General features: G+C 34.5%; 1 protein-coding gene across 3 annotated transcripts in view; it reads left to right on the top strand.

Annotated features, from left to right (window-relative positions):
* The window catches only part of Nol4 (nucleolar protein 4), a 337271-nt gene that overhangs the window by 252012 nt on the left and 67281 nt on the right, over positions 1 to 17978 (top strand). For 2 of the 3 annotated variants that reach the window (XM_047525898.1, XM_047525900.1), the window contains exons 7-9: positions 1308 to 1487; positions 2214 to 2405; positions 17692 to 17805. In XM_047525898.1, coding sequence (XP_047381854.1) covers positions 1308 to 1487; positions 2214 to 2405; positions 17692 to 17805 — 486 coding nt within the window. The remainder of the gene's footprint in view (positions 1 to 1307; positions 1488 to 2213; positions 2406 to 17691; positions 17806 to 17978) is intronic. The other variant, XM_047525899.1, reaches the window with a different exon arrangement.

Here is a 17978-nt window from a genome sequence, read left to right as displayed (position 1 = left end):
TCAGGCAGAGCTAGATTCAAATAGTGGTTGTGTCATTATCTGGATAAGAAGAATTTATTTATTAAGCCTTTCTGAAGCAATTTTCTTATCTGTAGAACTGGGAAGATAGTATCCCTGCACTGAGATGCTGTGAAGATTAAGGGAACCAATAGTTTAGATGTATGTCCTACTTTTTTCTCTGGGCTCTCGCAATTTCTTCATTATTGGTTTTGTGGTATTTGATGTCTCAGAAAACAGTTTTACATCAAAAAATAAAAATAAATTCATCATACTTCTCTTTAAATTATCTTACATCTTAGGTTAGCATCTTATCAGAGATACCTACAATATGCTTTGATAGTTGTTGACAAACGTGATATAAAACAGTGTATTGTTATGCTGTGCACTGCTGAATTAATTTCCTTATCACACCCATACACCTGGACTCCCTTTACTTCCGGGTCACTTCTCCCAAACTCACTTAGAGGTCCTAGAAGGAACTATGGATATGGAAGTATGTGGAGTATATGTAATTCCAAAATGAAAACAATAAAATTTAGTTCACTTACTGTTAAATGGTCTCATTCACATATAGAAACACACACACATTCTTATCACTAAACCTCTATGAAGGGCATTAACTGTTTTCATGTAAAAATAAATTTTTAAATATTTAAAAATTTCAAATGTTTCATGATTTTTACTTTAAATTCTGTGAGATATTTACTTATTTAATTGTTCTTGCTTTAAATTTGTTGTGTGATATAGTGTTGGCATACAGAAGCACTAAACAGATGATTAGAAAGAAAAATGATTTTCTTTTTCTAAATCAAAATCAGATGCCCTTTTGAGAATCACAGAAAATTTATAAACTGCTTTTAAAGCGTCTTACAATTAATCTCTAATATCAGTATCTGTTCAAAGAATACTAACACAATTAGACTATGCTCTGAGGTCAGATCTATCCCTAATAATATGTGGTTTAATGATTCTTCTGTAAAATTAATTTACAGATTGCTTCTTTTTGGGAATATAAATATTGATTGGAAACAGTAATTGCTCTTGGACAGCTAAGTTCAATAAAACTTTCTGCAGTGATGGAAACGTTCCATCTGGCTATTGAGTCCTTGAAATATGACTGGTGAGATGAGGAAATGAATTTTTAATTTCACTTGCATTCATTGTGATTTAAATTCAAATAGCCACAGCTCTGGTGCTATCAATTCCTAAACTAGATTTTTGAGCAACCACAGAATTTGAAATAAAACATAAAATTTATAAACGTGTTCAAGGCATTTAAAAGCAGCGATGTCGTCCTTTCTTTTCAGTCTCCTGCACATAGTTACTCGAGCTATGACTCAGGCAAAAATGAGAGTGTAGACCGAGGCGCCGAGGACCTGTCACTCAACCGGGGGGAAGAGGATGAAGATGACCACGATGACCATGATGATTCTGAGAAAGTTAACGAGACGGACGGTGTGGAAGCGGAAAGGCTGAAAGCTTTCAATGTGAGTCCTGCCACGCGCCCCGTGTGGTTTGATTTTTTTCCCACTTCACTTTCATGTTGTTGCCTGTTGGTCAATGTGGATATTTTAGAGACATGTTTGTTTAATTTACAGAAGGATTTAAAAAGTACATGAAACACTCTTTGCCAACCAGACACCAGAATTGCTGTGTTTTGTTTAGAATTTTAAAGCCAAATGTGAGCTGAAAACTGGAATTGTGTTGTGTGAGTATGCATGTTTACCTAGTGGACGGAGGGGGCCTCCGCTTGGTCCTTGGATGAGTACGCCCGTCCATCATGTTCTCTCTTTTGCTTTCCTAGTTTATCTAATTATGCATGACAAGAGTCAATTGTTTGTTTTCAGAGATTAGTCCACTGTACAGCGTAACCATGCAACAGTCATATTTATTGTTAATAGAGAATTTAATGGGGTGCTCAACTGTCTCAGTCTACTGTTATTTCCTGATTTTTTCCTTCATAATAGTCTATTCTTTTCTGTCTGTCTGTCTGTCTGCCTTTCTCTCTTTTTCTCTCTCTTGGTTTTTAAATTCCAACCATTTAGAAAATCTTTAAAGAGTGTTTGCTTAAAATTTCTGGCTTTCCATTGCAAAGTTCTCCAGTGCATAAACCAGAAAAGAATATTTTTCCTATCGGTAATCAAGACAGGAAGCTAGGAACAGAAGAGAGCAGCCCTCCAAACCCTTCTCCTCTGTCTCCCTCTTGCCAACAGATGTTTGTCAGGCTGTTTGTAGATGAAAACTTGGACCGAATGGTCCCAATCTCTAAGCAGCCCAAAGAAAAGATCCAGGCTATCATTGACTCATGCAGGCGACAATTCCCTGAGTACCAAGAGCGAGCCAGAAAACGTATACGTACTTACCTCAAGTCCTGCAGGCGGATGAAAAGAAGTGGTTTTGAGATGGTGAGTTCTGAATTAAAACACAGCCCTAGATTCCATCCAAATCCCACATGTAAACCATGACACTATTTTTTTTATCATCTTAGTGTCTTTTTTTTTTTTTTTTTTCCATAATGTCAGGTCAAAGGGGTTTCTGTTCACTCGTTTGTTTTTTTCCCCCTTCTCCTTTTCATCTTCCTGAAATATTTATTCCCTTTGTTTATTTAAAAAGAAATGTCTTGTGAGACCAGTGCTCACAGGACCACATGGTACCATGTCACGGAAAAAAATGAGGGTGATGCAAATAAAACCCAGGGAGAACCAGCGTCTCCTTCGTGGTGGCTTCCTTTCTGTCACTACCGAAGTGGGTCTGAGGGTAAACAAGGCTTGAACTGAAGCAGAAGGTGTTGTTTCCCATGGCCCGTGAACATGGTTTTCTCTGGAACAAAAGGAAATGGATGGATCCATCTAAACGATGTCATATTCGTACCACAGTTAACAAATAGCAAGCCTTGAAAAATCAAGATCAGGGAATGAAAATACTCAGGTGAAAAATAAATCTGTCTTCTGCTGGGGATGTTTATTTTCATACTTTTGAATGATACTGTTAGCTTTGGAATTGAGCTGGGCTTTACAGATGGATGATGTTAGGTTGGCATTCGATTACTTAGGGGGTGGAAATTAGAAATCAGTGTTTTTTTTTAAACTTTAATCTATTTTACCTTGCTCTAACTGTTAAACCTAGAAATAGTACATACATTTACAATGTATGCTTTATTCATTTTTAAATTTTTGTGTGTGTGTGTGTGTGTGTGAACCAGGAATAATGTATTAGAACATTTCGAAGCATCTTTCTTTCTACTCATATCTGAGAAGGCTCCATACAGCCCTAAACTATGAATGTGTGTGATCTGTGCTTCTAATTTAGGTGTAATAGAGTACAAGTTGATATAGATAGTAGAGTTTTTGGAGCATGCCATATGTGAGAATTTTGCAGATGTAAACATCTTGTCAAATGAATGATAGGAATAACAAATCCACTGTCCAATATCATTTTTTCTACACTGGCTTATAAAAACATCTTCATTATTATTTGAAAGGAAAGGTTACTATTATTTAAATAGAAGGCCATATTTCTACATGGTCAGGAGGAGGAAGGAGCATGTACTGTGTTCTTGGAGAGCCTGATTTGGAGTTCTGGATCCACCACTTTCTAGCAGGATGACCCGGACAAGTTACTTCAACTATCTGTGGTCAGGTTCCTCCTCTGGAGAGTACATTAATTTCTAATTTGTAGAGTTATGAGAAATTATGTAAGTTGTCTCCCCTCTGCAAGTCATTTTTGGTATATATGAAGCATTCAATAAATCTTAACCCTGAAAATATGATCAAATATTATTTAATGTCATCATCTGAGAAAGCTTCCTCAGTTGTTTTTATTATATAGTTGCAGAATACTCCAATTAAATATTTGCTTACTTCTCAGGAGACCTACATTGGAGTGGAAAGTTATAGTGGATAATTCATTTTTAAATAAAAATAGCAACTTAGTAAAATTTGACAATAGATTTGGTATGGTATAAGAGAATGAGAGATTGCTTGAAGAAAATAAAGCTATTTCCCCTATTATGGAATTAATTATTATTATTAACTACACAATAGGAGACAGATGATAGATGAAAAAGACATCTAAGCAAGTGTTTGAACCCAGAAGCCAGGCATTGACATCAGGTTCAAGACCACTTGACACCCAGTTTCAATGGAAACTAAATATATCTCAGAGTACAATGTAGTGTATACAATTTTCTTTTTTAATAACAAAAATATAATAATGTATGTAATGATTTTTATTTTTAAAAGCAACTGGCATTACTGGTTTTTAAATCTTTAAATGTTATTTAGAGATTCTTTTCTTTGTTAATATCTACCATGTTTTTCATGTGTGAAATTTTTATATTAATCTTTCTTTAAAAGAAAGAAATCATTACCATGCAGAATCCTGAAGTTCTCTCAAGTATATTTCATACATTTAACCATTTTTTAAAATTAATTGCCATTTTTACTGATTGTATGTATTCACTTTAACTTGGGCATCTATTTGGTATAAACCTTGTGCTCTGCATAGCGACAGGCAAAAAGCTGGGATTCAGACAAAGTTAAAAAGTTTTACAACCTAATCTTCATAGAAATATTCTGTAAGGAAACAATATAGTATTTGAATTTTAATAATGTTCATTTGTTCACTTATTATGTGTATATATACATAGCATTATAGAAATAATAATGAGATATGTATATCTGACTATTTAGGAAAGCATAGCATGCTTTCTGATCATCATGATGTGTGGAGGTAACAGTTGTGTGAAGTGAAATGCTTAAGTAGTAATGCAAGATTTTATGTACCAAAAGGATCAAGGCCTTTGGGGGACACTTACAAAGACCAGAGAAACACAGTTTGAAATTTTAATTTTTTGTGTATTGTTTCATTGTCACAAAATGTTGGTAGAATTTTGTGTCATTTTGAGTACTCATTCTTATCCAAAACAAATTGGAAAAGGCATGGCTAGTGAAGGTAGTAATTAAATGTAAATATTTCACATGAATAATTTTGTGTCCATAATTTTTATTTTTTTATCTATTTTTTGGGGGGTACTGTGGATTAACGTAGGGATGCTCTACTACTGAGCTATTTCCCCAGTCTGTTTATTGTTTATTTTGATACAGGATCTCACTAAGTTACCCAGGCTGGTCTTGACCATGCAATTCTCCTCCCTTAGCCTCACCAGTAGCTGGGATTAAGGATGTGTGCCATCATACCCAGCATTCACATAAATTTTAAGTATGGTAATAATAAGGTAATATTCAGGACTTTCATTTAAAAAATTGGAACAACATTAAACAAAAATCTTTTGTTATATTAATATGTGATTATTTTTAAATGCATATTATTCTGCAATGTGTAACAAGGCAACAAAGTTTTTAATGTATTTGTAAAGTGCAATTGTAAATTAGGAGAGAATTCTGTGTTGTTAAAAGAAAGTGGCATTCAACAAGCTTAGCTCTTCCAATTACTTAGGTGTCTAATGTCAGAAGACTATTAATAGAGGACAACAGAGAAATATTGGATTATATGTTTCCTGCTGACTTTAAGAAATTCAAAGCCAAATTTTCATGGAAGAGGTTTATCACAACATGTCAGTAATATATTTGAGAATCTTAGCATTCACTTTGACTGCTTTTTTGTCATTGTTAAAACAAAAATATGTTCATATTTAATTATGGTACATTATCTCTAATGAATTTACATGCCAACACAAATACTTTTAATTGGTTTCACTGAATTCATAAAAACATTAGAATATGCATCTGTGTATTTTTATTTCACTGGAATTATGAAAACCCCACAGGTGCTTAAGTACCAAAACTTTCTATGTCATGCTCCAAATAGTACCTATAATGCATGAACTGGAATAACTATATTATGATTCTTTTCTGTACCTTTTCACCAATTCACTCTTACCAGTCTCATCATACAGTCTTCAGTGTTGGGGGCATGCTTAGTGAAAAATAAATTTAATAAGTTTGATCCAGAGAACTGTCAGGGTTTTCATTGGATTGCAGGAACCCAAAGAGTTAAGTAGCCATTAAATTAAATACTAAATAAATACCGCATATCAAATTATTTTTATTAATTCTGTTCTGTGACTTTCAGTCTCAAATTTCTTCAACTACTTTCAACTACTTTTCTGAAGAATAATTGTTAATTATTCCAAAAAAAGAAATGTCTTTCTCTGCAGTGTCCTAATCTTGAATTCAATATCAGCTATAATAGAAAAGATACAAAAAGCAATGTTTCATGAACAAGGTAGGATTAGACCCTACTGAGGATCCTCTGTTATGTGATATAATTTTTCTCTTTCAATTCCTAAATTTGAACTGATACACTGCTACATATGTTTACATGTATTTCTGAAACACTCAAAAATATTTAGGGGAGATATAGTATAAGAGATTTTCAGTCCATTTTTCCTCATATATCCTAAATTTTGCCATTTTACCCAGTTGGAGCAAAGAAGCTAGATATTCGAATGCAATAACCTCAGCTTCCTAAAAAATTACCTAGTTTTTATTATTATGTGATCTGAACTTTTCTTGTTTGCAGAAAGTCTCATGAATGTTTTGTAAAATTTTGTCAAGGACATAGTCCTTTAAACTTCTAAATATCCACAGTGGAAGACCTCGTTTCAGAAATTTATTTTAGAATTCAGTGCAAAAAAAAAAAGTTTCTCATGAGGAAATAGAGTGGTGCTTTCAGCTTCTCACTTCACTGCCAGGAAGTTCAAAGGCAAACTCTTCTCTATGCCCCTAGTTGTCTTTTTGTGTATCTTTGTTTACTTATTTCCTTGGTGGATCTGAGACCTACTTTAGAGAGAAAGATGAGACATAAATTTTGAAAAAATAAGGAAATAATATAATCCCAGAAACATCTGAAGCATCTCTTTCATGTTAAAGCAATAGTATCGATTTTCAGGGAATTTGACTCCTCACATCATCTGTTTCTACCTGTCTAATGGAGTTCAAATTAGAGAGATCAGATCTTGTTTTGAATCCACAGCTTGCCTGATTCTATGATCATTTCAAAAGCCATAAGGACACTTGCAATGCATATTTTAGTGGACAAAGGCATTATTATAAAAATGCATTAAAGTACTTCTTTAAACTGAAAATTCTGTTGGAAGTATTCCCAGCCCTTCATAGAAGATCTTGATAGTAACTCTCTAATACGTGTGTAGCTATTATTATCCACCTTATTCTTCACACAACAGGACCACACTATGCTGGTTTTTCTCTTTGTGACCAGTTAACTTAATCGATGCTAATTAGCAAACACATTTCGTTTGAATTCCCCACTTGCTCTTTGTACCAACTCTTACACTCTCTTTTCATTTTCTTTTCTTTTCTAGTTGTCAGCTATCATCCCCTAGGATTCCTTCACATCCTTTAAGCACTTTATTCATAATATGTCTTTTTAATTACATTCTCTAATACCCTCCTGAATAATTTTGGTGTATCACCTTCTGATCTTACAGCTCTTTCCCATCTTCCAACTTCAATGGTCCGAATCTCTTATTTCATCTCATTGTTACCATAGATACACCTTAGCCACAGTCATCACTCGGAGAACCATAATAAAAACTTTGAGAATCATCTAAATTTCTCAAGTCTTTTTTACTGTCTTTAACAGAGCATGTGTCCTGGTCTCATTTGCCCTGGATGAATAATCCTGGTATCCCATCTTATGTCATTCTGTCTTCTCTAGGACATTGCTCCATCAACAATACCCACTCTTACACATTCTCTCTTTGACTCTTTCACTGAAAAAAAGAAAAATTTCTTCTTTTCTGTCAAAGAAAATATCCCCTGATTCCAAGAAAACATTGAAATCTTTTACTCCTGCAACCCGAGTCCTTCTTTGTCAGGTTTCTCAAAGGAAAGCCTCATGGGTCGCTCTGGGACCCCCAGTTCCTGTTCATCTGTGACATTCAGACGATTCAGACTCTGGTTTTCACCAAGAAACTGACACAGTTCTTATGAAGATCTCGTGACTACCAAATCCAAGCATCACGTCCTCAACTCTATCACCTCCATTTGCCTGATACTCTTGTTTCTCTTGCTCTTCAATTGCCTTTCTTCGCTCTGGGGCAGTTTATCTGATTCTGTGTTTGGCCTAGCACCCAAACAGATGCAAATGTCTGCCCATTGTGCAGAGTCCCCAGAATACCAGGCATGTGGCTACAGAGCTGTAGTATTCCATTCCAAATGTCAGCCAGGTGCTAGACCAACACAAACTACTGTCACCCCGTTCTCTCCACTGAGGCTCCACTTCATCTACCAAACTACCAGGACATCCCTCTGACTTGCCTATTTCTGTTAACAGTACCACTGCTATCTCTTATGCCACTGTTTATAAACAGAGAATGAGATCCTACCACTCACTGAATTCAACTTATTCTTTCTTTGCTTTATTTTCCAAGTAAATCCTATACCTCCCAATTTTATCTGCTATCATTTCAGTTTGAACCCTTTGTCCCTCATACCTATGTTCTTATATAATCTTTTTAACTCCACTGTCTCCCTCCATCTTATTCTCCTCCATACACTCCTAAGCAGAGGCCGACTAGGATTTGTGAATCCTGAGGATCATACAACTTGGGACTTTCTTAAAGCAGAAAATACAAAATTACAAACAAAAAAAAATGTTAGAAAAATGAATTGGGTATTCATAATTAGGAAACATTCAACACAAAGATATTCTAAAATCACGAAAGCGTTAAAGATTCAAATCTTTTTTTTTTTTTTTTTAGACAATTTCAGACACACAGAGATGGGCTCCCTCAGTTTACATGGACTTCTTCTCCCCTAGAATGCTGACACCCTCCAGGAACTCCAGCACCCAGGAGATCCATCTAACTGAGGAACCCTGGTGCCTTAACATCATTGTCTTTATGATAAACCTGGTTTTGCTTCTGGAGGAATCCCCATGTGCTCTGACTTCAGTAGTGTGAAACTACCATTGCAAAAACAGATTCTAACTGTACAATATTTTAGAATATGATCTTTTGAAACTGGGAGACTCAAGTTCAATTCCTGGCTTAGTTCAACTGCCACAGAAGTTATAGAATGTTTCTGAGTCTCAATTTTTCTAGAGGAAAGGACTGTTGGGGTATTATGTTTAATGATGTGTATCAAATGTTTAACATAAAATCTGTCACTTTTTTTCTAATATGCTCAATTACTTTCTTTTGTACTTTAGTTTATCACAAAGCATTTCTGTTCCTTCTCTTCGTATGTTGTCTTTTGGTCCACAGATTTTTCTCTGAGTACCCTTTACACATTTTTAACTGTATGAAATTAAAGAATAACTAAATGGTAAAGACTATAGCCAACATAATTGTCAGAGTTATCCATCATTGAACTTTTCAGTTTTAGCAAGATATTCACCTGAACCTCATGGAATATCTCCCCTACCCTACTTGCACACATCTCACCCAACTTCCCACTATACACACAAATACTGAAAAAAATAACAATTTGCTTTTCTTTTTTTTTTTTTTTTTTTTTTTTCATTTTTATTTTTGCAGTACTGGGATTGAACACAGGGCCTCATGCATGCTAGATGAGTGCTCTACCACTGAGCAACATCCCCAGTCCTAAAATATACAGTGTTTTAAATACCTAACTAAGCTCAAAAGACAGCAAAGGAAACACCTGGACAAACTCACGGCCAGAGTTTTAAATCCTTAGTTGGAATTGAGTAACCAGCCAGAAAGATGGAAAAGGTCTGAATAGCTACCTAATTTCAGGATACAGGGATTTTGGTTTGTGACTAGTGAAGAGCATAACCTGAGAACTTTATATAAAGCTGGGACCCTGGAAAGGCTACTCCTCCATTAAAGGGGAGTTGAGAAACCTCCAAATCCAATCTCTAGAAGTAAGAATGGCAGGCATTATAAGCACTGAAACTAAAACCTTACTAGATGGGTTAAAAAGAGTGGAAGAGTCATGAAAGAGACAATCAGTAAACTAGAACACAGAAGTATGGAAATTACCCCCAGGAAGGAAAGAGAGAAGGATAAAAGAATTTAAGATGGGGAATATGATAAAGATAGATCTAATAGGCATTCCAGAGGAGAAATTAGAATAAGGGAAAGGCAATATTGAGAAAAGTGATGAAGAATTTTCAGAACTGATTGGACCCTGAATCCTAAGGACAGAGAAAAAGAACAGGATTCAACATCATAAGTAAAACAAATCCATATCAAGAAATGTCATCACAGAATTTCAGCAGAGCAGAGGAATGCTGAAATTCACCAGGAAGAAACATCAGGTTAGCTGAAACAGAAAACAATGAGACCAAACAATTTCTTGTCCTCTTAATAGATGTCAGAATACAAGTCTTCAAGGTACTAAGAAGAACGTCTTTAAATCTTTAGGAAATTCACTTTCAGTTTACAATGCTCAGCTAAACTGTACGTTCAGAACAAGGAAGAGAGAAATACTCCACTCACTGGCTGAATATGTACTGGAAAAATGAAAATGTACTCTCTAAGAAGGAAACTGCACCCAGAGGGAAACAATGGAAATTGGTAACCTTGATGAACAAATGGAAGAAAAACACCTGAGTTTTTAGTCAGCCTATCTCAGTGTTTGTCTGTACTTTACCAAATTGTCAACTTGTATTCCTGATCTTCAATTTCCTCGTGGAAAAGGATGGAGACAATCACACTTAAAGATGAAAACCAACAGCGCTTGAAATAACAAATGTAAAATTTCTTACCGGTGTGTATATGAGGAATATGATAAAATAGAATCTAATAGGAAATGGAATTCCATACTTCCCTTTTTTGGGAAATTCTCACCATTTCAATCTGTTGAACTGAATCAAATATGTCTTTATTTATACTGCACTTTCAGCTAAAAGCTACCTTAAATCTCTCTTTCTTCTGTGTGCAAACTGTACTTTGTGCTACATTTTTGTAGTTTCATTTGATCCTGTCTTATATTACTGTTATCTCTATACAAGCCTTAGATACCTAATAAGTTATGTTCCTTGAGTACTATGCTTTTGAACTTGTTCGTCTCTGTATCACCCAGTGTCTTACACAGTGCAAGTAATTGCTCATGAAAGCTGCTCAATTCATGTTGATTAACAACTGAATTAAAATTGTTGAATGAAAGAGTGAGTGAATGGATATTTACTAATGTGCTACTTTGTGATGCTAATTAATTGAAAGATAAGCTATGTTTTATTGTGTACTATGTGTTTCACAGTACCTTACAATTGGTATTGCAGTTTTAAAAGTTGCTGCTAACTGAATATCTAGAATATTTTAAAACTTTAGGGAGTTTTTTTTCCTAAAGAAGATGGTTATATAACTTTTGATTATAGCTTTCATTTTAACAATCAAAGCACTGATTTTTAAGTATTTTTATATATTTGGTGATTAGTGTGTGAGTAATGATTGTGATTGCATGTATAGAATTGGAATAGATTTAATTGAGGATAGAATAGTTTTAGTTTCACAAATAAACTGTTAAGGTAACAAACCATGTTCTGCAATTAATCATATGATAACAATAGGTAATCACATATTTTCAGTATTGAATGATAGTTCCTAGTGTAGATTATAATTACAGATCACTTTGTTAAAATCAAAAGCCTGAAGGGAAGAGAGAGGGGGAACAGGAAATAGGAAAGACAGTGGAAGGATTCTGACATAACTTTCCTGTGTACGTATATGAATACACCACAGTGAATCTCCACATCATGTACAACCACAAGACTGGGATCCTAATTAGAATAAGATGTACTCATGTTTGTATAAATGTGTTAAAATATACTCTACTGCCATGTATATCTAAAAAGAACAACAGCAAAAATAAATGAAAGAATAACAGGGCTAGGGATACAGCTTAGGGGTAGAGCACTCATTTAACATATGCAAGATCCTGGGTCTCTTTCCCAGCACAGTAAATAAATAATTGCAAATGAAATCCCATTATTTTCTTTGAGTTGTCTCATACCTTGATCAGAGGTACTGTTATATGGCATTAGCCAAACTCTGCTTCTAAGTATCAACCATAAGAGTTATTGATTTCTCAGGTAATGTGAAAGATCTTTATTAATGGACAAAAATATTGAAAAATCATGCCAAGGCATAGACCATTAATTCATAAATGAAATACTTATAATCAAAGCCTAGATGAAGGTTAATTAGTTTAATTAGTTTAATTTCACTTTTCTTAAAAATGTACTTTTGAGCTTCTTTTAAATTAGTCAAGGGAATTTTCTCTAGAAACTGGAAGTTCAAGGATTCACCCTTAGCTCCTTCCACGGACATAATGGTCAGGGTTTTTCTACTTTCCTTTTCTTAACTAAGTTTCTATCATGTATTGATTTACCTCTCTGAAGTCCTTCAGACCTGTTGAGAAATGTTGCCATCTGCAGTTCTTAGCCTCTGTTTTAAAGCTCACAATCTAAGACGAGTTCTCCTACTACAAGTTTTAGGTCTCATGAAAGGACATTGTATGGTCCTATTCAGATCAAGTGTTGACCTCTTGGGTCAGTCTCTGGGAACAAAGAGATGAGTTCCCTTCCTCACTCAGGAAGCCAGATCAGGTCAGTGAGGCACTTAGCTTATCACTTCTATCAAAACCATACAGGACAGATCAACAGTTCACTCTTTCATCCACTTCCACAACCTTTACGTGAAATCTTGGATTATCTGTGGTTCAGAATTTAGAAATTGTCAGATGTTAGGGTATGATAGAGTACATATTCTTTTTATCTCACTCAGAATGGGGTCTGGAAAAACATCTCATATACAAACACCTTAGTATTTCTGCAGCAAATATGTAAAAAATCATATAAATTAGGAAGAAGACTGTAAGTATTTAATGCCATTTCTTTTGCCAACTGTTTCTCCCAAGTTTTTGAAAATTATTTGAGTTTATATATTAGGATTCAGAATTGCTGATAAAAAGTTGTAAATCAGTAATAAACATTCCTTATTGCAAGTGGTAATAAACCCTCTGTGCTGTGTAGTTCACTAGCTTGTAAAGACAACTCTGGCCATAGAGACAGTATTGATACTGTTTCTATTCATCTCTCTGTACTTGGCACAATTCCTGACATATGGATAGTACTTATCAAATATATTTGTTGAATAAATAAATGCAGGTGGTAGTGATTTTGTGTATATTGCTTCCTGGAATCCTCTATGATGTAACATTATTTTTCCTATCCATTATTACTCATTCAACCCCAGTTTTGTCATTTATATAAGTAAAAGTAAATGATACCTAGCCGAATGACTCAGGAAGACTATATCACAAACACAGTCACATCTGTGGTAAAAGACTGATTACAGAATAATATCCAGGTTCCTCTTGCTTCTTTACTAAATAAAAGAGATTCATTACAAGCTAAAACTTTCTATGAAGCCTGTATAATTCTGTCTTTAGGCATAGATACATTATTTGGGGGAGATGGTATGTGCCTATCATTCATTGTAGAATTCTTAATTATATTTTATAAAGTAAAAAGAGTAAGAGGAATAATCTCTTTTTTTTTATGGGGAGGGGTACTGAGTGCATGGGCATTTCACCACCAAGCCCCATCCCCAGCTCTTTTTCATTTAAATTTTGAGACAGGTTCTTGATAAATTGATTAGGGCCTTTCTAAATTGCTGAGGCTGACCTCAAACTTGTGATCTTCCTGCTTCCCAAGTCACTAGGAGTATAGGCATGCACCACTGCATCTTGCTAAGAGGAATAATTTTCATTTGGGTCTCTGCCTAAACTCTGGGCCATTTACTTAAATTTTCTTTAAAAAACTTGTTCTGCTTACAACATTGGTGGATATTGCAGTGCTCCCAATCTGGCCTTGTCTAATACTTGATTCACTTTACCCAAACTAGCACCCAGAGAGCACTGTCACATGAACCCATGAGCATGACTTTACAGTCTCGCTTTCTTTGAACACTTTATTATAATTGTAAAAATCCTGCTGCTTCTTTGTACAGACCAAGTTCAGAGAACTCTAAATTTGTTTCATTTATAGTTTTCAGACCAAAACAAAAAAACAAATAACAACAACAACAAACCCCTGAATAGCATGTTGGTGTGGTGACAAGTTTCACTTGCATCTGTAAAGAAAGACACATTTATATTGTGCCAAAAGAAATCACATCTTAAGTTCCAATTAAAATATGACTTTTTAAACTCCAGAAACTGCATGTGACAGTTTAGCCATCTGTTGGATGACACCACTACCACTGAGTTGAGCCTAGATAATTATTACGATAAGAACCGTGCTGCGGAAAGTTCAATTCAGATCCCAGTGGAGAATGGCTGTTAATTATGAAGAGATAATTAGTGAGGGCAAAATCTTATATCCAGGGAAAGAAATAGGTAACAAACCTTAATCTGGATATAGATCATGAAAAGTTGATAATTATGTACATTTTAATTATTACTTTAAATCTTCTTTGTAATATACATCAAATATTATGTTTACTATGATATCTTCCACCAGAGGAAGTGCTGTTTTCCATAAACTATTTTATCAAATTTTTTGCATTTGAGTTTTCTGTCACAATCTGCAGTTATTACATGGAAACTTTTGTATTTTATGGCCACTCTTTGTGACCTAAAAGGAAGTCTCCAACCCTTGTCTCTGGTGGAATCTGGTCATAACCCTTAGTGCATGATTGTGTGCTAGGAAGGCCCTGAAGTGGTGATAATAGAAAGAGTTGAGAAATTATTAAATATGATGACAGAAAGGAGAATCCAGACAATGATGATTCTCAGACCCCACACTAAATAAAAATTTAAAATTTCTCTATGATAAAATTGGTTTATGAGGAGCAAAAGTGATGAAATTTCTTTTCACTTTTTTGATATGAGTACTTTCAATTTGGATAATGAATAAAAGCCACGTTATGGATGAAACATAAGCACATCTTTGATATCTTATGATCAGGCACAGTGTCACTGAGCTTCAAGTGTACTGGGGACCACTGGCATTTATTATCAACTCATCAGTATTAGAAGAAAAGAGATTTTTTTAGTATGGTTATTCCACACATTCTTACTTGGGACATGAAATTAAGCTTCATTTTACTTCATGTCCAGAAATTTCTTGACCCTTCTGACTGTTCTAACATTCAATCTTGTGAATTTTTATTGCAGCATTTAGATAGCATAACTTAGATAAGTTGTACTTTTATTTATGTATTTTTGTTATAAAGGAAAAACTTTAAAGAATTAATAAGAAAAGAGAAGAAAGGAATTAATCACCTTGAGAGAAGGATGCTAGAGAGATTCTAATGTATTCTTTGCTTAAATGCAAAGTGGGGTTAGTTGTAAAGGGATTCCTCTTCAGAAATGTGTAGTAAGCTCACTGAGCTTTAAGCTCTCTGAGGCCTTCGTTGTAAAATGAGAACAATTCCTTAGTATGGACTATCATTTCCAACTCACCATCAAACTTACATTTGAATCCAGTTATTTCCACATGTATGTTTAAAACATTACTCAGCTGTATATATTCCTAATATATACGAATATATATTAGAGAGAACACCTGAAAAAGAGAGACACCTGAAAAAGAGAGATAAATAGAGATAATAAGAAACAGAAGTATGTACTTATGAGTCCTATGTAGCTATCAATAGTTGGATTACAAAAAGGGTGGTTGCCGATGTTTTATTTAAATGTTAATTCTATCCCTAGAACCAGATGAAGGATCTAATAATGTAGTTTATAAAAGTATGAAATCTCCTATCTGAATAATGCTAACTACAATCAAATAATTTGTTTTCTTTTTTGTTTGTTTGTTTGTTTTTGTTTTGTTTTGTTTTGTTTTTTGTAATGGAATGTTTTTATTCTCAATTTTCCTGTAAGTTTTTTCTCAAAAAAATGGTTCCATCAAGAAGAACATGTGGCTTAGGCTTAGGTTACAATGTTGAACCCAGCAGTGGTCATCTTTTAATGAGACACTAATTTTATAGCTTAATATTTATATATTTAATATTTGCTAGCTTAATGTTCACATAGTCTGTACTAGACTACCTTATCCTTACTTGCTGAAGTAGAGAAGGAAATGAAGAAGCAATGTACGTTTTTCAATTATTCGCCTATCGTTATGTGACACAATAGCTTTATTTTATCTATTATTTTTATGTAGTGCTGAGGATCAAACCCAGTGCCTCACACATACTCGGCAAGTGCTCTACCACTGAGCTACAACTTCAGCCCATGTGACAATATTTTTTAGGTTTTTCTAATTTGACCTTCTCTGTTCCCAAGACACAGTCCTGGCTTTCTGATTTCCTTCTGAAAAAAAAAAAAAAAATGCTTCTGAGGCATGCTTTCTGACATTTTAGGGACTTCTATCTTTATTTTGCAAAAAGAGCCTCAGACCACCCTACTGCTTTACTGTCACAGTGGTCCAGCTGACCTTTTGGATGTCTCACTGGGTTAACAAATGAAGACCCTTTACCTGTAGAGGCTACTTTGCAGAAACACTGTCTGAATATAGCTATTCTAGAATATTATTTGAGACTAAATTCCCATGGTTAAATCAGCTAAAACATGTTTCAAATGCCAGAGTTAGTAAAATAAAACATGTCCAAGAAAGACATGTAGGTGTTGCTTTGCAAGAAAACTTTTAAAGGGTCACAGTTAGTTCAGAGACTGCTAATGAATGGTATCCCTACCTATTTTGGACCAAGACTTTGAAAACCCTAAGGTAGCATGCCACTATCCATGCTAGATTCCCCAAAGATACTTTTATTTTATAATTGTACATTATTTTACTATCTCATGTCATTTAATTTTCATGTTATTTTTATCGATCATTTGCTTATCTTAATTAAAAATGTTCTATATCATTAACTACATCATCTTTCAGTTAGATGATTTTGCATGTAATTATGGGGAAAAAGAATGAAAATTTTTCTGTGATTATCACAAATGATATGGAGAGTTGCAAACAATTTATAGTTAATTAGGAGCTTAGTTGGGGGATTAATTAAATTTCTCTGTGGTCTGTGTAGAATATGAATTTCCAACATATACCATTAAATTATTAATATAAATTCATATTTTATATATAAATGAAACATGCTTTTACAAGCACTAGCAAATAATCTTGCATCTAAACATCAAAATTTGGCATATGGAAATCATTCTAGGACTGACTTTTTAGTTTGTAGTAAAACATTATTTTTTAAGTATTTTAATCACATGGATTGTGTCACAGCTTAAACTGTAAATATTCACAATATTGATATGAAAATTGTTTGACATGGTGTGAGTTATCTGTTAGTTTTTTCAACTATGTTTCAGCCCTGTCATTTGTTTTTGTTTTGTTTCTTCTGCTGTGCATTGTCATACGTTATAAAAGAATTATAGGACTTGTTTTATTTGCAAAATCCAGTGGGCCATTTTCCCCCTGCCTGTTCAAACTCCAGCTTAATGGCCCTGACTAAATACATGTGACAATGGAGCCATAGGAGTGAATGATGAATCTGTGTAGTAACTCTAGCTCTAACCTCTAACTAGCTTTCATTTATCATCTTTACAATTTCCATTTCCTTTCTCGATTCAAATAAAGTCAGTTGAAGTGAATGGAAACTCCTGCACATGTTGATGGTTCTCTGAGCTCTTAGGAGGGTAGCATCGTTCCGTTCATGATACTGTTAATAATTTTTTTCGTATTTTTTTTTTCTCTTTCTTTTTTTTTTAGTCTCGACCTATTCCTTCCCACCTTACTTCAGCAGTTGCAGAGAGTATCTTGGCTTCAGCCTGTGAGAGCGAGAGTAGAAATGCCGCCAAGAGGATGCGTCTGGATAAACAGCAGGTACCGAGGAGTCTGGGAGTCGGGCGTGTGCCAGCTCTATGGCAAATGCTGTTCATTTATGTAGGAGCGCAGACACTCTTGAATAGGGCTGATGCACACAGCGTTAGAGGCTTTGTGTCATTATGAATCCGAACTTGAAAAATGCCAAGCTCATGTGATCAGTGGTGATCAAC

This window comes from Sciurus carolinensis, chromosome 15, assembly GCF_902686445.1.
Source record: "Sciurus carolinensis chromosome 15, mSciCar1.2, whole genome shotgun sequence".
Classification (NCBI taxonomy): domain Eukaryota; kingdom Metazoa; phylum Chordata; class Mammalia; order Rodentia; family Sciuridae; genus Sciurus; species Sciurus carolinensis.
This window is presented reverse-complemented; position numbering and strand designations above follow the sequence as displayed.